The sequence below is a fragment of the Notothenia coriiceps genome, unplaced genomic scaffold (assembly GCF_000735185.1).
Source record: "Notothenia coriiceps isolate Sejong01 unplaced genomic scaffold, NC01 NC01_scaffold00008733, whole genome shotgun sequence".
Taxonomy (NCBI): domain Eukaryota; kingdom Metazoa; phylum Chordata; class Actinopteri; order Perciformes; family Nototheniidae; genus Notothenia; species Notothenia coriiceps.
Window position 1 is genome coordinate 209,424 of NW_011341434.1, and position 22,041 is coordinate 231,464.

At 41.9% G+C, this 22,041-nt stretch overlaps 1 protein-coding gene across 1 annotated transcript in view; it reads right to left on the reverse strand.

Annotated features, from left to right (window-relative positions):
* Nucleotides 1-22,041, reverse strand: part of magi3b (membrane associated guanylate kinase, WW and PDZ domain containing 3b) — a 93,601-nt gene that overhangs the window by 7,351 nt on the left and 64,209 nt on the right. Inside the window, exons 8-21 of the mRNA XM_010770321.1 lie at nt 20,440-20,608; nt 18,576-18,655; nt 17,767-17,824; nt 16,562-16,668; nt 10,672-10,863; nt 9,333-9,971; nt 7,261-7,292; nt 6,417-6,582; nt 6,244-6,338; nt 5,155-5,362; nt 4,454-4,636; nt 3,296-3,481; nt 2,741-2,837; nt 1,670-1,775 (exon numbers count right to left, since the gene is read on the reverse strand). Of these exons, the coding sequence (XP_010768623.1) occupies nt 1,670-1,775; nt 2,741-2,837; nt 3,296-3,481; nt 4,454-4,636; nt 5,155-5,362; nt 6,244-6,338; nt 6,417-6,582; nt 7,261-7,292; nt 9,333-9,971; nt 10,672-10,863; nt 16,562-16,668; nt 17,767-17,824; nt 18,576-18,655; nt 20,440-20,608 (2,318 nt within the window). The remainder of the gene's footprint in view (nt 1-1,669; nt 1,776-2,740; nt 2,838-3,295; nt 3,482-4,453; nt 4,637-5,154; nt 5,363-6,243; nt 6,339-6,416; nt 6,583-7,260; nt 7,293-9,332; nt 9,972-10,671; nt 10,864-16,561; nt 16,669-17,766; nt 17,825-18,575; nt 18,656-20,439; nt 20,609-22,041) is intronic.

Genomic DNA, 22,041 nt, shown 5'->3' on the forward strand with positions numbered 1-22,041 from the left:
TGAGTAGTGAGGATCCAGAAACTATCCCTTTGGCACTGGAGGATGTTTAAGGGGCTGTTTCACTGTAAGAACTATTGAGTTATTAAACTAGGAACCGCCAGGGGCCGCCGTATACCTAAAACCGCCAACGGGTAAGATTTACCCACTATTAGAATGCATTGATTTTCAAGGTACAATGTTCTTTTATTTATCATACTAGAACACAGGGTTAACAGTGAGTTTTGATCGAACAGTGATGAAACTTATACCAATATAATCTGTGGACTCTCAGCTTTTGCATATGTTTATACTTCATGCAGATTGCATGAAGTATAAAAGATTGCTACCGTGAGTTATGTAGAAAGTGTCTCTCTATCTCTCTCTATATATCTATCTATCTATCTCTCTATATATCTCTCTATAAGGAACCGCAGTAAACAGCAGGCGTTGCTATAGCAACACGTCATGTTTATGTTTTCGCGCAAGATCAATAGCGCAAAAATCACTGCATTTTCCATAAGGTAAATATGACCCGCTGGCACTAATGGGTATCAATGGCAATTTTTTGGGCCATTTTTTCAATCTGACTTCATATTGACAATTTTTAACAACAGAGGGTGCTACATAACACACTTCCAGGAAAAGTCACGGACTGGGAGACTTGTATATTTTATTGGAAAAAAGTGACATACAATCAAGAAACAGCTGCGGGTAAAATGTACCCGTTGGCGGTTCTAATGTTAATGTATGAAATATGTGGCATATTGTGAGCTTTCTGAGGTTACGTAAGTGTGAATAAGTACTATGTGTCTGCTGTTGCATCCACTGTTTGCCATGGTGATTGTAGCTGCTAAATGAGTCCTAGGTCGAGCAGTAATTTAATCAAAATTATGTAAAGCATAATTTTCCGGTGACTGCTTTGTGCTCAAAAATCCATTATCTAATCAGCAAAAAATATTAGGAGAGAGAAAAGACTCTGCCAATAAGACTTCTTGTCAGTGGTGCAACATTGTGAGATTGGGAGCATGTTGAATAACTGCTTCACTCCACAAATCTCTGGCCTTAGTTTCCAAGAGAGTCAAAGTGCCAACTTCTGGGCAACCCTGACACTTCTTCTCGCTACATTGTGAGCATGGGCATACACTTTGGGAGCTAACATTATGTATCAAGATTTACAATTCTTCGTATAAGACAACATTCAATATCATTTTTAGATAATATTCAACAGCAGCTCTCCACTTTAGCTGTGATGTCAGGCACTCTTTAATACAGAGACTATATGAAAGATGTTCTGGCCTTGTAGCCTGAATGAATAAGGGTTAAAAAAATAGTGTGAGATTCATTGAATGGGAACACAGGAATAGAAAGTATGAAAGTTATAAATGATAAAAGCAAAATAAATAGCTAGCATTCACACCTAATGAATGCAGAATCCATGAAGTCAATGTAACTCAATGTAATGTATCTGGGCAATGTGTCGCAACAAAAAGGAGGTCAGAGCTTTACAGTATGTGTTGGGAACATCATGCTTTATTGTAAGAAAAAGATAAACTGAAATATTTATTTCATAACAGTCATAAATGTTCGAGCTTGCATACTTATTATTTAGAAATATGTGCCTTTAGCAGTACAACCTTCAGATATTCGAAAAGAAAACATATAGTAGAAGCAATAGGAGAGATACTCTTACCTGATTGGGTCCCGTCACACACATCGTTCCCTGCTCACTCATTGGAAGAGTTTTGTGGTCAGACCAGTTGACAGCCTCCCTTTTCTCTTCCAGGTCCAGGTTATAACTATAAAAAAAACAACAGATATTTCTTCAGTAACACATGCTGTACAAATCTTGCTAAAGGCCACAAACACAAAAAGCCATTATGCAAATCTAAAATGTATTAAATGCTGGATTTTTAAGAGGCACTATTATGTGGATTTTCAGGTTCACATTGTATTTGTGTACTGTGACATGTTTACTTGCTTTAATGCTCAAAAAGCTCTTTATATTTCTCATACTGCCTGTGTTGCAGCGCCTCTTTTCACCCTCTGTCTGAAACCAGAGCCTTGTCACTATGTAATAAACAACCTACTGTATAGAACACACTACAGGAAAGGGAAAACCCCCAAAAGCATAATAGGGCCTCTTTATTGTATTCCACACTTTTGTGTTTATTCAGCTGCTTTTTTTCTGAGAAGGAATATTCTCTAGTTGTTTGCTCTGAGGGCACACCTCCCTCTTCCACATATCATTTCATGTTGAGTGTAATTACAGAGGGTGTTTTATGGTTTATAAGGGCAGCTAGCTATATCATTGTATTAATATGACCAAACCATAACCATAAACATAAAGGGATTTACTTTTAATCTTATGGGGGGTTCTTGTTGTGTTTATTGTTGTGCTCTTTTGCATAACATCCTCAGGAAAAAAGTGGGGGTTGGAGCAGAAAGTGAGAGGAAAGAGGAGTTGGCCATTACAATGTGGAGAGAAATACACAAATGTTTAGTGAAGGTGTCTTTTGTTGCTTGGGCACATTTTGAATTTGTGATGGTGGGAATAAAAAAAAACAGCTGACGAAACACAAGACAAGCTTCATTCCTGGGAGAGCTATGCACAAGGGGGTTATTGTTGTTTGAGCGTAATTATTTAGGGTTGGGTTAATATGCAAGAGATGTTTTGAAAGTTTCAAAGGCCCTTTACTCCCGGGGCCTGAACGCTTTGTATTTCCCTTTTCTTGTATGCCTTTATTTTGAGTGAGATTGTTACCGTTCATCCTGTAGTGCTGACCTATGACCCAGGGTTCTGTGCTGAAGAGCTGGACTCTGCTTAGCTGAACTCGCTCCAGATGGAGGGCCCTTGTACTCTAAAAAAAAACATTTTCAAGTTCAAGAAATCAGTGTGAAAAATAATTTATAATAAAATTACTTTTTTTATTGTAATTTTAAAATGAAGAAACAATACTTTCAAATATGGTCAACAACAAGAAGATGCAGCATTCAAAAAAAGCATTATCATCAGACGTAGCTGTCTTATTCAATGTGTTACATTAACATGTTTGATTGAATGACCAAGGTTTCTTTTTCATTAATTTAACATTTTCAGATGAATAGGGTTTATTTTTTATCCCTTTTTGAATACCTCCATTAGAACTAAATCTGACAGTAAACTATTAATATTCTCTAACTAGTTTGATAGCTTTGATTAAATGCCTTCAAAACTAATTTCCCTGTTGCTGACAATAAAGTAAAAACATTTTAATTGAACCAAATTGATGACAATACCAACATAGTCCTGCAGACATGTGCACCCAGAGATACCCACCGTCCTCAGGAACCACAGTGAGGGTGACCACGTTGCCGGCCTCCTTGATGAGCAGCACGATGTCGTTGTGAGAGAGCTCGATGATGGAGCGCCCGTTGACCGCTGAGATACGATCTCCGACGTGCAGCAGGCCGCAGCGATCCGTGGGACTGCCATCAATGATTCGCCCGATTTTGTGTGGAATGACTGAAATGGTTAATATGAAGAGAAATGACACATTACCACGTAGATGTAGCAGATATTGTGAACAAAGAAAATGTGTCTAGAAAACCAATATAATAGGAGTTTATATTGTCAAAGCAAAACTGCTTTGGTTTGTTTAAATCTGGTTTAGGTCTTGAATTGTTCAATGCGTGAGAGTGTTAGTTGTGGAAATGTTTTTATCAGACATGAATATATTTATTTTTTGTTCATTGTCACATATTTGGTATTTTCAAAGTCCTCAGAGTCCTTCACACTTGGCTTTTTGAGGAAGCTAAATATTCCTGACTCCAACCAAGAATTGACTCGCTTCTGGGCTAAGGGTAACACATAGAAAATATTTTTTTCCTACCGCAGATATATGTGGTTATATATGATTCTGTATGATGTGGGATACACTCTATAAAGTGAATAACTGGCTACTTTATGTAATATGGCATAGCAATGTCTATGTGAGCTAGAACAAGATCTAATCTGAATGATATATTAAAGCAAAGACAATCAAGATCATTTAGTTTGTTCTATTATTCAGTCCCAATTGACTTGGTGTACACGCTTTTTACAACAGTATGTATCACCTATGGAAGATGAGCGAATCATGGTTTGTTCTATGCGTTAGGCACTACCATTAAATATACAGCAGCTTATATAAATCCTAGAGATCCTCCTTCTCTGCTACAAATAAAAATACATTATATTTTGCAATAACATCAGAAAACCAGACATCAATATGTTTTTCTCCTATTGTCTTTGATACCACTGGACTATATAGGGATTATATGATGATACAAATATTGTGGGATCATCCATTTGCAGTAGTAGCAATTTCCAGAGGGATAAAAAAAACTTAAAACTGCTTTTTTTTTTTACATCTAGATATCTACATATCCACCAAATATAAGCCTAAAACGTATATTGTAAATGATTGTTGCAGGATTTGAGAATCTAAACACTCACCTCCATGGGGCGGTTTGCTCTTGGAGGTGAGGATGACGAAGCCAAAGCCCTCAGATTCTTTGCGGTGGAGTGTGATGTCAAAAGACTCGTGGTCCAGATCGCAGGGCATTGGCAGGTGAGGTAGTTTCGGAGAACCGTTCACCAGCACTGGAGCCATTTCCAGAGCCTCTTCATCGTTCACATCTGAAATAAAAGGATACAGATGTTATTTGTGTTTTGTGCAACTTTGTATTTGCCTGCAATCCTGATGGTTTTTATAGAACCGACTGGAGTTTATTGTGTGCTCATGTACAATGAATATGCAGATAAAAGTGGTGTCTTGAAAGTGCGGCGGTGTAATTTACAGAGTGTGGATGTTGAAGCTGGTTGCCAATAACTACCAAAGACAATATTGAATCTAAAATTAAAGCTGTGATATTACTTTAGATACAACTGCATGACCAGTGCTCAAACGGCTTCATCTTGGACCAGCTATACCCATTTATTGCTAAAGACAACTTCTGAATAATTATCTTTTTTTAAAACTTACATCTTTATTTTAACCACTAAGCAATGTTGTCACTGTCAAAATATAAAGTGAGCCAGAGGATTTTTTTCTCCGGATGTCCAGTGTGGTGTTAAGAGCAACACATTTATCATGATCTAAATATAACAGTGTCAGGTTTTGAAGTGTGTCAGGTGTTGTTCTACTTGTTACCCACCTCTGTATATGACCTTCCTGCGGATAGTCAACATAACTTGACCGTTGCGGGCAGCGTTGGTCATCAGATCCAGCACCTGCTTGTGCGAACGACCTTTCACCATCACACCATCGATGCCAATGAGCTCGTCTCCCGCTCTCAGGCGACCATCCTTTTCTGCTGCTCCGTTGGGCACAATGGCCCCGATGTACACCTGGGGAAACACATTCTGATGGAGGGTTAGTATGAGGAAGAACTGGCCTTTGAGGAAAAATATGATTTATTAATCATTAAGGTGCAGAAGTTGTGAAAAAGTAGAGACAAACAAGTGCAATCTTTGACTACACAACGTGTTATTTACACATCTAAAACCTCCACAAGAAAAATAGTTACTCTCATTATTCTATTTTTCCATAGTACCACACTGACACTGTCAACTGTTACTGTGTGTGTTAGTGTGAAAGTATTACATCACAGAAAAGGCACATAAGTTGATTTCAAGGGATTACCAAATTCAATGGAGAACTATGTCATTATAGTCTGATACTAAGGTGTCATGTTCTTGCTGCTATTTTGTTTCCTGTTTTTTTTAAATATATGTTTTTCTTTAGTTTTGTTTTAGTTCCTGTCTCTGTGTTTTCCCGGCTGTTGGATTGTCAATTTATTTTCACATGCAAACTCTTGAGTTTACCATGCCTCCCCTAGCTGTGTTGTGTCTTTGTGATTTGTGCTGTGTGTACTGTATATGTGCCCATCTTCCCTAGTATCTTCATTGTCAGTTGGTCATCTACTTTTCCCTGGTGTTGTTCGGTCAGTCGCACTTCCATATTATTCTGGATTTCCTCGTCTGTCCTAGTGTTCTCATAGTCTTCCCAGTTTGTTCCTTATTTTTTGTGTCAGCTTTCATTTAATAAAGCTTGCTTTTTGTTTTATACTTTTATATCTTCTTCCTCTCTTTCATACTGCCTTTGGGTCCTGATGTTTTACCCCCATGACAAAAGGCACTTCAAATCAAATGATTTGGGATGTCCCTTTCCTTATAAAGTAATCTTTCCATAATAGAAATCAAAATAGTTAAAACAAACCTATGTATTTGTGATATATACTTACTGGCTGTTGTGGACCTTCTCCTCCCAGAACACGGAAGCCAAAGCCGGTTTCAATGTCTCTCTTGAGAAAAACGTCTATGTCTTTGGTGTAAGGCTCTGTGGACAGAGGTATCACAGTTTCAGGTTCAAAAACTACTTCTGAGAACAATTCAAGCTGTGTTTGTCTTCACTTACGTCTGCTCTCCAGCAGGGCTTTGGACTTCAGGTACATCTCCGTGGCCTCTCGTTTGGGGGAGTCGATGGAGCGCAGGGTGCTCGTGTTGGAGTGGTAAGGCAGTGCCTGGGGGGCTGAGTCTGTGAGGCAGTCCAGAGTCTCTGTACTGGCCGTCATTTCCTGCCTCTGAAAAGACACACCATCAATACTACATCTTGCTTTCAGCATTGTTATTTTTGGACACATTCATTTTAGAAGTTCATTAGATCACACACCCTTTGTATCCACCAATAAAGGACATCTCACTTTTTATTGATAGTCTCCTAAGCTCATTATCCCAAACAAGGGGCTGAGCATCTGATAGTGATAGATTACCAAGAGAAATAAAGGTCACTTGACTTCCACTCATTTTTCCTTTCACTTTGTATTCCTACAATTGTGATGAAGGCTTAGCAATGAGATTTTAATGCAATTAAAAATCCATGGGAAAACTAAAGATTTTCCTTGTGGACCCCATTCAGGGGGAAAGGGCAATTTCTTTATCTGAAACTGTTGTATTAATAATACCGCCATATCTAAAGAGGCTCATCCATGCTTCATTACCATTGCAATCCCCTGACAATAGCCCTAAGAATACGAATACTGAAAGGAAGTAATTAAGAGCGTTTTTCAGAGCAAACAAAAGGAGTCGCCCAGAAACATAATCAATATTCAAATGTATTGCTATCATTTAATTCGATGCAACAGAGGCTTACTGGTTAAGCTGAAGGACAAAACGCTTTGAAATTAAATTGGGGGGGGGGGATAAGTCCCCAAGGGGGGAAACAATAGTGAGGAAATAGGAAAATATACGCTTTTACTCACAGGCTTGAGACTCTTCACAGGGGATGTTTGACCTATGAAGAGACACAGATAGGAATATGGTCAGGAATATAGATATGATTTGGAAAAAACAACAATCACTGAACCACCAGATGGCACTGCCTCTTTGGCTGAGAAACAGCAGCAATGAGTATACAAACCAATACAAAACTCAAGAGATCTACTGACTTAAGAATGCTCCATTAAGGAATATGCATCCACGTGCGATTAAACATACATAGGGAATATAAATGTGCTGGAGTGCGGACTTCATAGTGGAAGCCCACTGCAGGGCTGAGAAAGCGGGTGAGCGCATTAGAGATTCATGCATATAATTCAATGACCGATAATTCTCTCCTCTCTCTCTCTCTCTCTCTCTCTCTCTCTCTCTGTTCGCTGTACAGTACACCCACACGCTCCATCTCCAGCGCTCAGATTCTTCCCTACAGATCATCTCGTACAGCCCCCCTCCCATCGACTCCCCGCATTAACTGAATTAACAAACACTCCTCTGGAGCCCACAGCCCTGTGGGGCCGGACCAACACTTGGCTTGATGAGGGGTTAATGGAGCCTGATGTAAAAAGGGGGGAGACGCAGCAGCATTTTTTTGTTCCAATGCGAAATTCCCAATCCAGCATCAGATCCATCGAAGGCACATAAAGGACGACATGGCTATGCACACACCTGAAACACATTTTTTCCTTCCATCCTTCCTATAAGCTTGGACTTTTCTGTGTGTATTGATGCCCACTACTCACACACGAGGATCCTTTACCAAGCCAAATGCCATTGTCTAATGAGGGTTAAAGCCAGCATTAGCTCTGCAATTGGGCAAGCTGAATACATCTGAGCCCTGTTTGCTTTGACTGTGGGATCATACAGTGCGTTAGGGGAGTAGGCCATGGTGATGGTGGCACAGCAGTGAGGTTGAGAAGTGGGAGAGGAGAGACGAGAGTTGGGGCGTGGCTGCAGGGAGGAAGCCCCTGTCTCTATAGACATTTAGCCATGGCTCTTTAAGGGGCCATGGATGTAGAGGCATCCAAAAGTCCCCTACGCCCGCTGATGATCAAAGCCAATCCAGGGTTCATCGATTTAAGCAGTGATTCCCCGGGGCGGCTGTAGGAGACATCTGAAGGGTGCCTTTACTCCTCCCTCTCTACTTTAGATTCAGGCACAACCCCACGCTTATGTAATTCCTGCTCTCAGACTTGTAACAGACTGCATTACGCCTGGATGGGTGTCATCATAAACAGAGCAGAGTTGCGTGGAGACACACAGGAGGGGTGCTCGAGATTTTCCCCAGATGTACATGTACAGTTTGCAAATGCGAAGAGGCTGCATGTGACGGCGATAAATGGGGCTCAGTCAGTCGGATCGAGTCGGATCACGTCTACTCTATTGTGGTGACCTTCTACAGGTTGCAGACACAGTGGCATCACACAGGTTTCTACAAAGCAGTGTGTTCAGTCAATGCCCCCCCGACCAGCCACTACAACACCTCACCTCCTGTCAGTATCAGCACTCTGAGCTCAACCCCCATGGGCCCTGTTGAATTGACAGCAGTGGTATTGACAAGTATTTAACTAAGATTAGGAAAATGTAATTAAAGTATTAGGAGTAAAAGTAAATATTGCAGAAAAAACTCAAAAAATTGTATTTTAAAGCAAAACCAGCACATTTTCACATTAGGAATCTGGAACTGTGAAACATTTTGAAACGTATTCATTCCAATACAAATTCAGTTAACACAACACATAGTTTTAGATATACTTAAATATCATGTTGGATGATTTAATCTAAACCAAAAAATCATATTTTAAAACCTGTCTAAGTACTGAATTTATAAAATAACTAGTAAAATAAATGTAAAAAGTACCAAATATGCTTCCTAAATGTTGTAGATAGAGTATAAGAATAAAGTAGTATAAAATGAAAATACTCCACTTTCTAGAACTGATTGAAAACCATCGCAAATCTCATTCAAAAGCACATTAAAGCACGAGAATGAAGGATGGATAGAATGAAAGGACTGAGATTAACAGCCAGACAAATAATTTGTCTTCCAGTGTCTCACCTCCTCGCAGCACTAGCACGTTGACCTCGCTGCCCACTGGTAAGTCTTTGAGGATGTCCACCACTTGGGCGTGGCTCAGCGTTTGGACGTTTTGCCTATTGATCTCCTTAATCACGTCTCCTTTCTGCAGGCCGCGACACCACTGGGCGTCCAGGATCATCTTCACCTTCTGGCCCAGCGGGCAGTCGGCGATGGCAAACCCGAAACCCCCGGGCCCCTTGATCAGCGGCACGCTCACCAGCTCCGGCTGCAGCAGCCCTGCCACCACCTCCCCGTGCCTCCCGTTGGGCAAGGCCGCCACCACGGGCCGGCCGCTAGCATCCGTGGTGACGTAGTGGAGCTCCTGAGAGGAGCCGTGGAGGACGTCGCCCTTTACGAGCAGCGGCTGCCCGTTGATCAGGGGCACGGCCGTCACTACCTCCCCGCCATGCAGGGCCTGCTGAGGTTGGGTTGCCGGTGGGAGAGGGGGAGGTGGAAGAGGGTCGTCGCTGCTTAGATCCACATCTGGAGGAAGCGGGTAGCCACGGCAAAGAACCATGTCTACATACTGGTTGATGGGAATGGATTGGAACATCTGCACAACCTCTGGATGGGTTTTTCCAAGCACTGACATCCCGTTAATCTCAACAATCACATCACCTAAAAGAGGGGGAGAAAAAGTGATTCACTTTTGGTATTTAATCCAGACATCACGTCTCTACATTTTTATTGGAAAGCACTTATTCTTTCCTTTGTCAGTTGGATCTTTCTTCTAAAATGTCCCTTTCCTCTTCACTGCTCTCCCAGATATTTCATTTTGACAGCTCCCTGTACCTCTTCCCTTTCCTTTTATCTTCAGTCTACCATTCAGTGCTTCTTTATTCCTGTCCCTCCTTCATACACTCTATTGTTGAGCAGACCAGAACAGCACTCTCTGCCACAACTGCGCGGAAGGGAGACGGGTGTAGATTTCTGTCACATCGCACCATTGTACCCATCACACACACACAGAGCTGACAGCTGTTGGTTTGTGTAGACAGTCGCAAGGCAATGGCAAGATCAGTAACTAAACAACAAAGGCGGCACATGGCTTCCCACCCACCATAATCAGACTGTCTGCTATAAACCTAAACCCTTGACAGAACTAGAGTTGCTGTTATTGCTTCTTTGTTGAACACATGGGACAGTGTTAGGTTAAGTGAACACTGCAGAGGTAACACCCCCAGGTGCATCGTGGTAGCAGTTGGCTGTAAAATCTTTTTTTTTTTTAATATCACAGAAATTAGAAGCTTTAAACTCATCCATCTTCCGGCCAGCTAAATGAGATTTAAGTCTTTAGGTGTACATCTGCTTTGCTCACCAGATGCCATCTTGTTGTCGTGGGCAGCAGGGCCGTCGCTAAGAACGTTTTTCACCTGCAAAAACTCATCAGTGCGGTCTCCTCCGATGATGGTGAATCCAAACCCTTGGGGGCTCTTCTTCAGTGCTGTGTGGTACATCTCCCCCTTTAGTTCGCTGGGGTCTGAAGTGAAGCTGAACCCACCTACCTTACCTGCAAAAAAAGAGCACATGTGTGTGTAAAATGGCTGTTTGTAAAGAGCGTATGGAGAGGGAGGTGTGAGAAGTGAAACAACAAGCTATATTAAACTATTTAAATCTCCAAACAGCGTTGACATAAAAATGGAGCAACACAGATTAATACATTCATATCCCCCTTGAAAGACAGCACAATTCTTCCATGTCTGCATTGAATGTCAATGATGACACACATTATGTGCTGAGGAACAACATAGTAATTAGTCACTTCTAATTAACAGGCATGATGTACATGTCTAAACTAGATAAACCCATCAACAGGGACCTTGTTGTGTATCCCTTGATATGAGCAGACACACAGATACAATCATATAAATGTTAGCTTAAGATGCTAATTCACTTGCAACCGGTTTTGTGCTTCCACTTTTTACAGAACCATGGAGCAAAATAGCAATTTAATACCTCTGACAGTGTCCTCTCTTATCCTACTGCAGTCAATGATGCAGAAAAAAAGAGGTTTGTCATTGTAGACTTTTTATAACTTGAGTAAGGAACAACTTAAGGTCAGTAGCAACATCAATACGGACCTGCTGCTCGGCTGTGGCATACGCTATACTCTAGATAACCAACTGTCAGGGTCACACTGAATTAAACGGAGCAGCTTCCCTATCTGGCATTACTGCGGTATCAGCACTTTAGATCATGGACACTCCATTTTTCCCTTGCTGCTTGATGGACTCTGGCCTTTACTGCGTTATAGCTTTGAATCAAACACACTAAAACTGAAGCCAGAGGGTGATATATGAAGCACATTCTAGCAACTTTGCGTTATTTCAGAGCTTTCGATGTAGCTGGATGTGGCAATTGAATGCAATACATATCATTAAGGTTTTAGAAATGGTGCATACATTTTTAAAGACGCTGCCAGTTTATTTATGTACAACATTGTTTGATTGCAGTAAAACAACCTCAAAGCTCACAGGACAAAATAACATTACTAGTACAATAGTTACAGAAAAGCTGGCATTATACTTTAAATTCCTTATTGGCAACAAATCCCATCAAAAGACCAAAACCAATAACGTTTTATCTGTATACGCATGCCTATATACTGCTATAGAAGCAGAAGATTGCCATTGTATTTTATATTAAAAGAGAAAGAAAAAATATATCTTTAAACAGCCTGGAAATGTACATCTTCAACAGGTCCCTGCTGCAGTCTGTAATCCCCACATGCTTCAAACACTCCACCATCGTTCCTGTCCCCAAAAAGACAATAATCACCAGCCTCAACGACTATCGCCCTGTAGCACTCACTTCCATCATAATGAAGTATTTTGAGCGGTTAGTCAAAACATTCATCACCTCCTCCCTCCCTGACTCTCTGGACCCCCTGCAGTTTGCCTACAGAGCAAACAGGTCCACAGACAACGCCATAGCCCTCACCATCCACACTGCCCTCTCACACCTGGACCAGAGGAACACATATGTGAGAATGCTGTTCATTGATTACAGTTCAGCATTCAATACCATTGTGCCCTCCAAGCTTGTCATCAAGCTCAGAGACCTCGGGCTCAACAGCGCCCTCTGTGACTGGATCCTGAACTTCCTGACGGGCAGACCCCAGGCGGTGCGGGTGGGAAACATCACATCATCCACCCTGATCCTCAACACCGGAGCCCCTCAAGGCTGCATGTTCAGTCCTCGCCTCTACTCCCTGTTCACTCACGACTGCGTGGCCAGCTCCAACACCATCGTGAAGTTTGCCGACGACACGACCGTCATCGGCCAGATCACAGATGGCGACGAGACGGCGTACAGAGAGGAGGTGGAAAACCTGACATCTCGGTGCCAGGATAACAACCTCCATCTCAACGTCAGCAAAACAAAGGAGCTGATTGTGGATTACAGGAAGCAGCAGGGAGAGGGACACACCCCCATCGCCATCAATGGGACTACGGTGGAGAGATTCAGCAGCTTCAGGTTCCTTGGGGTCCACATCACTGAGAACCTGACATGGACTCTTCAAACCACCACCATCATCAAGAAAGCTCGACAGCGGTTCTTCTTCCTCCGCAGGCTGAAGAGGTTCAATATGGACTCCAGGATACTCTGCAACCTCTACAGGTGCACCATAGAGAGTATCCTAACGGGCTGCATCACGGCCTGGTACGGCAGCTGCACCAACCTCAATTGTAAGGCTGTACAGAGGGTGGTGAAAACTACACAGAACATCACCAGGACGGAGCTACCATCCATGGAGGACCTTTACTCCCAGCGGCTCAGGAAGAAAGCCCTCCGGATTATAAAAGACCCCCAACACCCCAGCCACAAACTGTTCACACTGCTGCCGTCTGGCAGGCGGTACCGCAGCATCCGGACTAAAACCACCAGATTCAGAGACAGTTTCATCCCACAAGCAATAAGACTGTTAAACACCTGAACTGTTGAAATAACATCCATAACATTCATCTTCTACTTATTAATTATTTATCTATTTATCTAATATATCATTCCAATAAATGGGGCGAAGCCTGCAAGCTAGTTCAGGCAGTCAACTCGAGCAATTATGCTGCATTCATACATAACGCCCCTTGCCACTCTACGACCAACCAAACAGAGTCTCCGTAATATGCCGCTCTATTTAACCTGCCAGATCTCTCTCCATGCATTGCTTGCTGCTGCTATTGCTGCAGCTACCTCTACGTCGCTGCTGCTTGCCTGCCTCACCACCACCCCAGCTTCCAACCCAGCTTCCACCTGTAGGCTTGGGGGTTAGTTATTTAATCATCACTCATCGTGCTATGTATATCTGTGGAGTGATGATGCCCGAGCCTAGTCGCCAAACTCTACTATATGCTGCTTCTAATAAACATGTTAAAGAACCACTTGAGTTGTCTGACTGAACTTGCATATAGACTCTATTTCACTTTTTTAACTATTTTTCTTTTTGTATTTACTATTAACTTGCACTATATGTTTCTGTTTATCTGTGTTATTGTGTTGCACTGTTGGAGAAGCCTGTGACACAAGATTTTCATCGGCATAACTACACTGTAGCTATGCTGGTATAACAAAACAAAGAACCTTGAATTCATTGTTGTTGTTTTTAATACAATTAAGTTTGTTGACAATAAGAAAATGATGGAATATGACCAGTGGTTCTGGTTATGAATCATGCCTGAGAAGGAGCCTAATCAGATGGTCTGTGGTCCGATTCCAACTCCCCACAGTCAACATTGTTGTATTCTTGTGCAAGATACTTTCCCAAAGTAGCTCCCGACTGCATGTCCAAAAGTGTGTGAGTGTGTATAGCAGCCTCTGCCTCTGTATAAATGTGTGAATGGGTAAATGCTGACTTGTGTTGTAAAAGCGCTTGGAGGGGTCGTAAAGACTGGAAAAGCACTCTATAAACGCAGTGCATTTACCTTTGGCTAAATGTATATGTGCCAATTGTATGTGTCTTTTGAGATCTGCTGCTAAAATTGGATCTGAGAAAACTGCATCACTGCATATGTACGGCTCACCTGAGAATAACTGCTCTGTGTCTGTTCATTTAAAGCTGCATATCTTCTTCCAATTCCACCTTTTTATCTCTCTCTGTTGCACATGGTGATTGGACGGTGCCACATTTTTTCGTATTTCCCCTCTCATTTCCTTCAGTTTTTAAAAACCCTATAACTTTCAGAGGCGTGTGTGAGGAGTTTAAACGCAGGCACTCTCATACTATCAAATGGTTCATCAGTCATAAACATCCAGCGCAGACATGAACGGCTCTGAGTGAGTGTAACTTATCACAGTCGTGTGCACTTCAGATGTCCACACTGTAGCATGGATCAAACAAAGCTCATTTGCATAATCACATTCAGATTGCTAGAAAAAAACACTAAAAATTGTTTGTTGTTTCTTCTTGCCGCCAGTGAGTGCTAAAATAACCATTCTACTGCGCTTTTGTGTGTGAATAAACAAACAGAGGTAATGGAGGGCGAATGAAATGCAGGAGGAAGTGAGTGTGGCGTGTGCGAGTCTGTACTTGTGTGGGAGAGTCCAAGGATGGTCTCTGTGCCAATGTTTGTGGGCAGACTTTGAAAGCCAGAGGCAGATAAAAACCATCAGATCCACCGCATCAAACAGCCATGGTCTTTGATTAGTGTGACTCAATTGCATTGTAAATCTCAAGCGACATTATTCAGCATAATTGGGAAGACATCTCTCTTACTACATCAATGGAGCAATAGTTTCAGCTGTATCCAAAAAATGAACCTTGAACATCGGAATTTGAAAACAACTGTCAATGTAAGACAGGGATATATCCTGTAAACAAGCTATCAGAACAAAGCAACATGTGGGCACAAAGCTTGGTCATATAATTCCTCTATAATCATACTATAATGTCATGTCAAGCTGGTGAAAATAAGTAGTGAATCATTTCGCAACATTTACTGTGTTTCACTCCTTGGGAACCTATCTTGGAGAACTGTAACAATCTTTATTCTGGCCCGAGGTGTAACCGTCGCCTCATGCCTTGGTTTCATAATGGCAGCCCACTGACAGCTCAATAGGTTGTGTAATCGGTAATCAGGGGCGAGATGGCGGTTTCCTGAGTCCCTACACACCTGAGCAGAGAGATGTCTGATTACGCTTGGCCTCTCTGACGTGCTGTTCCACCAGCTGTTGCCACATGCACCGCTAAAAGCTGGCCTCCTCCCCTGAATTCCCTCTCGCACTCCCTGGAACCCTTCCAGCGCTACACGCCTGTCTGTCTCCACTGCTGCAGCACACTAATCTATTATACATCCATTGTAATGAAAACATACTTAATTCATAATGTTTATTGCAGCAGAAAAATGGCTTGTCAAGGTAAAGAACAAACCATTATCGCAGCAATGAGGGAAAAACACGAGCGAACCAGAGTAGAACATGCTCATTTTGATAATCTATTACTGTTTGAGGCTACTGGAAGGTTGACACGTTCAGCTGACCTTGCATGAAATGATGACATTCCGACTGCTTTCTATTCCCGGAAAACAAATTCATCACAGCGCAGCACAGCGACTGAGGTGAAAATGTTAGACTCGGTGCAGAGCAAACGCGAAAATAATTATACAGTGTAGTTGAACTTAATTTGAGATAATTGCCTTATGCTCATGTCCAGAGTGATTAAAAATGAGTATGGAAATAAAATAAAAAGTTACACAGCTGCAAAGAAGCCAAAAATACAGCTGTTGTTCTATAACATCACAGATACTAGTGCAGTGAAAACAAGGTTTAAAAATATTAACACAAAAAGGTAAGATGTTTTACATATGCACAGGAACAGAGGGATTTGTCATTTTCATTTGAGATGACTTAAGCTTTACTGGAATTTCCTGCTGCGTTGTTTCTACACAGAAAGACAATGACAAGTGTGAAAGTCGGAAAGCTGGTGGATTAATTATAGTTATACATGTGCATGCATGTCTGATGAGGGAGGTGTCCAAACCCACGACGCAGGGTACAATATGATATCTTGTGATGTTTTAAAAAAAGTCTCTGTTCCATTTATTGGAGCAGATATGTCGCAATTGCAGCAGTTGCACTTTTTTAACGTGTGTAAGATCAAATTCTGTGTGCCCTAACCTAAACTCCTCTGCAGTAATATAAGTTTGTCTTTCTGTCTTTACACTCCAAAGGGAGAGCAAAGGAGAGGGGGACAGATTTTGTAGAGTTGTTACCTTGGGTAGGTGTTGCTGCGGCTTGTTGGATCGCAGCCGTCTCCTGGCTCAGCTTCTTTTTTGCCTCCAGGACCGGGTTCTCAAACTGGGTTTTCTGGTTGATGTGGCTGCAACAAAAACAGGCTCAGATTTAAGAGACCTGCAAACACACACACTAAATATCTACACACACACCTCTGACCTTTTGATGTTAGTACGCCACTTTTTCACAATTAAGTATGCATGCACCTTCCCCATAAAGGAATCATGATGTTCCAACACATGGATGCTAACGTTGCACCATTATAAATACATTCATAGACACAGCACACGTAAAGTAAAGGATGGCGTGCCTCCCCTTTATGTGGGGAAGGTAGTATAGCTGTTAGCGATTGTGTATTGTCGGAAATGAACCCCTAACTGCCAGCAACATCCTGTTCCTCTACTAAAAAGGTAAACGGCCTGTTGTCCCCCTGGCATACAAAGCACAGCATCACAGGGAGCTCATTTCAAGTGAAAACACTGGCAGCCATAAGCCCCATCTTCACGCCATTGACTCTCCTTGTCCAAACAGTAAGAGCTTCTCTCCCGTGTCACTCTTTCTAACTAGGAGGGATCCTACTGCAGTCTGAGCACTAACACAATGCGAGTCCCCATTTTATTTTCATCACAACAGATTGCTACCTCACCTCCCAGCCCCCCTCTCTCCTCCCTTCATGCGTTCTAGTTGCTCCCCACTTCTCTCTATTCCTGGTACAATAACTGTGTTTCACTGATTCTGCTGGGGTGGTGAGGAGGAAAACCACATTTTGCAAATGTACAAACAATATGCACAGAGAAGTATACACAGACTCGGCATTCTGCACACACGCTCATTACGCTAACACTGGCAGAGCACAATCAGACTAGTGTTCTCATACAGGTCACTGCGATGTTACCCTCAGAGATTCATTTTGCCACCCACTGCTAAACAATGGGAAAATATTGATCAGAAACTTCAATCGTTCTCCTCGGCTGAGATGAACAAAACAAGCTGTATGCTTCATAGATTTGTTTATTTATTTATTTTAAGTATTGATTCATGCTGGTCCACTGCTAATGTACACTTAGCAGTGTAATAGGCACTCGGACCCTTCTGGTGAAATGCATTTGTGTGTTATGTGCATCTACGAGGAACAGATGGAGTGCTTGGATATTGCATATATCAATAAGTCGATACAACTTACTCAACGTAGTATGTGCCGTACTGTGGATCGTCAATTTCCTCCCAGCCGTAAGGAAGCTCTGCAGAGAGAAGACAGGGTGCTCAGGCAAAGATGCAAATGGAGTTCACATAAAGATAACAGAAGGAAAGAAAGAAGAAGAGCTGGCACAATGTTTCCAGTCAATCATCTGGGAGTTAACACATTCAACATCGAGGTGATGAACAGCAGTAGTTACCAGTGTATTTCTTTCCCCCAGAATGGGACATTTAGCATAAGGCAGTAGCCATGGAAATCGCGTACAATTATAAAGTGAAAATTTCCGTGGTTTTAAGAAGCAGGCCGGCTGGAATGGCTGATGTACGCTATGCCCTGAACATATCAGGGCGGCGGGAGAGAAAAGAGCTCTTCACGCAAGAGAGAGCTCTGGAGTAGCTTTTCAGAAGCAACACACCAACTAGCGTTCTGTCCGCCTGTAAAAAATCCATTAAAACCCGGCTGGAAGGGTCCCACTCTTTGAACCGTGGCCATTCTCTGTCTCTGCCTGCACTTAGGCCAACATTAGCATCCTGGGGATACAGGAATTCCTCAAAGTAGATCCCAGCTTTAGGTAAATTAGGTCATAAGGCTGAGGGTTACTGTTGGATGACATGTGGATTCAAAGACAAGTCTTATTTTAGCCCAGTTGGTTGTCTGATTAAAAGTGTAAAGTGATGGATCATGTAATGTGGAGCACATACAATAGAGGTATGCCCTTGTGTAAATACATGTGCAGTGGTTAATGGGATGACTCTATGCTTGAGAACCCCAGCTGAGTAGTGCAGCCTACATACCTCCATCCTCACACTTCTCAGGGGGCTTTGCCTTCTTCGCCAAGCGGGGGTCCAACCACGTGGTCGTCTTTGTATTGTGACTGCGGAGCACAAAAGCAGACAGTAAATATCAGCTATAAAGACCTGTGCCAGCAGAGAAACCGCTGCTGAGGCACAAGAAGCCAATAAAAGAATAGTTAATAACTGAAGAACGACAACCGAGTCCCCTATTAAATATGCCTTTGTACACAAGAGCCACTGGATTCATTCTAGAAACATCTGATCCATCGGTTTATGTTCAGCTGTCACATTACCGTGTTTATGGTTACGTGGCCTTTTAAAGAGGGTTAAAAAAACACTGAATGAGACACCAGACAAAGTGGTTTATCCTCAAATGTGTTAACAACTGGGGTGTGTAATCAGGAGGAAAATCACAATGGTCTTCAGGTATCTTTACAGACGTGTGGCTTGGAGCCAAATATGAATAAAACACAGGAGCTTGCATGCACACACATGTTCTGTACTGTACTGTAAATACACCCACACATAGTACATACTGCTGAGAGAGGCTTGTTTATTGATTGTTCTTAAATCAAAGTATTGATTGGTTTAGAGAAGAGCTTCACACGTATTTATGTTTGGCAAAGTTAACACTCGAAACGATTGCGGCCAATAAATCAGACTATTTACACTGAAGCTCTGAGCTTTACTTACACAATAAGTGAGGGGCCTGGAATATCATTGCAGTCATAAAGGAAACATCACTTTATGTGCATTTTAGGCTTCTGGATAGATACTGGTTTGATACAAACAGACCCATTATCTGTGTTTCCTTATGCTATAACAGGGCTTCTAAAACCAAGGTCCGGATCCAGACCGAACTGCAAATCAATCCGGACCGAACCCTGTGTCCCATTATGAAAAAAGAAAATTATTATTTTTTAATAAAATAATTATACAAAAGAAAAAAAGAAAAACGTTCTGATTCTGATGCAAATTAAGGTATATTTTCTTGTGTCTGACGCGTTGTGAGAATGAACGTACATTTATATATATATATATATATATATTTACTTGTGTGCGCGAGCGTGACACGCATTGCAGACCGCAAGTTAACCGCAAGTTTACCTTGACTTTCTAATGCCTTTTTTGCCGAGGTTCAAGGCATTGGCTCCAGACAAACAGTGCCATTTCTCCCACTAGTTCAAGCCACCATACTGTATGTTGGCTTGTATGGTGGTTTACTTCACCCAGTAAAATGGCTCACTTATCTGTTTTTAATAGTTTTTTGGCCTTAGAACTGCTGGAAATTCTTGTTTGTATAATCACTTCATTGTTGCATATTGCATAATATGCAATAAGAAAAGTATGAAATATTACTAGATTTTCACCTAGTTGCATGTTATTAGGTTAAACTATTTTAGGTAAAACTATTGCAGTTTTTTTTAACTGTAACTACAATACATTCAACATTATTGAAAGTAATAATCAATTTTGGTTGATACTTATTTTAATAGATTAACTAAATCATTTGGAGATTGCATTTCTTTTTTATCAGTGACAGGTGTTTCTTCTATTTTCTCAAGCATTTAAATAAAGGAAGGTGCATAATGGCAAAAACCTTTCTCTGTATACACTATTGCAGTATATACTGTATTGTAAGAACGCATTTCCAGAAACACAACTGGCTTATAATAATAAAAGACACAGAAGTTCTGTGAACCCTCATTATGAAAGAGAATGGAATGTCCGGCATTATATTACTTATTAAACTTATTGAAATTAATCATTGCTCATTAAATATATCTATGCATTAGAATGGATGTTCATAATGAGTCAGTTCCCTAATTGACCTCTTGACCCGTGTGATGTGTCTTGCACTTACTCTATGAAGTAGACCATGCCAGTCTCGGTGTAAGCCATCTCCCAGTTTAAGGGCAAGGGCTCCAGGCTGTCATCGCGAGGAAGAGAGCTCCATGTACGGAAGTCCATGCTGCTGCTTGACTGGGTGTAGCTGGGCACTGCTTTCCTCCAGTCTGCCCCCTCTTTGAGCTCTGGAGAAAGGAAGAAAAAACAGGCATGAAGCAGAGCAGGCAGAGTGGATGGTTAGCCAGCGGGAACACCTCTGCCCCTCTGTGTTCCTGCGAGCTGCAGGGGAGTGGAGGAAGAGCTGCTGTCGCTCACAGGATTTGGATGTGAGAGATAGTGTGTGTGTGTTCGCCAAAGGGCTGTTTTACATTTGCATGTGCACACTGTTAATGCGCATGTGTTTATGTACATTCCCTGTGGGTTGCAATGATAGTGGCAGCGATTCACATTGGAAAGGGCCATTTGAGCCTGAGGCAGTTCCTGTATGATAATACTTAACTGCTGCTCTTCACCTATATATACCACTGCATTAGTGAAACACCATTATTGAGAAGCTGCTCTACACTGAACAGGAAACATACAACAAAAGCCGCCCTAATGCATTTAGCATTTCACACCTTCCCTCAGAAGATGGTTATAAAGGGATGAAACACGAGTTCTTTTCATCCCTTTCTTTTAACCTCCTCGCAACAGAGGATGATGCCTAAAGATGATAGGCACACCACATTTAGGGATGTTGCGTCTTGAATGAGATCATTATATCTGAATTTTAGATTAAATACATAATTTGTACAAAAAAAGCAAACAAAGAGCCCCTTCAGCAGGATCTAAAACACATTCTTCTTTTTCCGCTCTGATCAAAAACACAAAGCTGCGTTTTTCTATTTAAAGGGGCACAAACACACAGTAGATGCACATCTGTTCAAAGAGCCATGTAAACACTTGAAGCAGCCTGAGGGCACAGGCCTGAAGTAGAGCCGGGGACATCAGGTTCACAGCAGGGTGAGGGCCCACTTAACAGGGGGGAGGGGGAGGGTGATAAGGACAGACAGAGCAAAGATGGGGGGAAAGCTGCAGTCAAGACTTTAGAGACTTAGAGCTCACATTTTCCATTAACCTCTTTTTTTATTCACCCATAACTCTGCCCATCTATGGCCGGTCTGAGACTCCTCTGCCACAGCTGTAGCAGAGCAGCCATTTGTGACTGCTTTCTTTCCATAAAAAGAGCTCCTGGATGTCTGGGCATCATTTCCTGTTTGATTTCAATATGACAGAGCATTTGGGTAAACAGACTTTGGATTTCTGTGAATCCTTTGTACAGCTGAGCAAGCACTGTTTGAGCCGTGACTGTCAAAACAATGTTTCATTGTGGAAAGAAAAATACCATTTTCAGTTTGGACGTGCATCGATGTTAACCTCAATTCTCTCACTATAAAAACCCAGGTATGGCGCACGCACAGTATGTAACCCATTTCTGTTGTGGGGGATGTTCTTGAGCATTAAGGACATATTTGTTCCTCAGAGAGCAGAGGAGTTGTCCTGATTGATCACACACACACTGTCCGGCTATCTGGATGAGACTTTCTCAAGGTGACCTGTGGTACGTCGATAAAGGGGG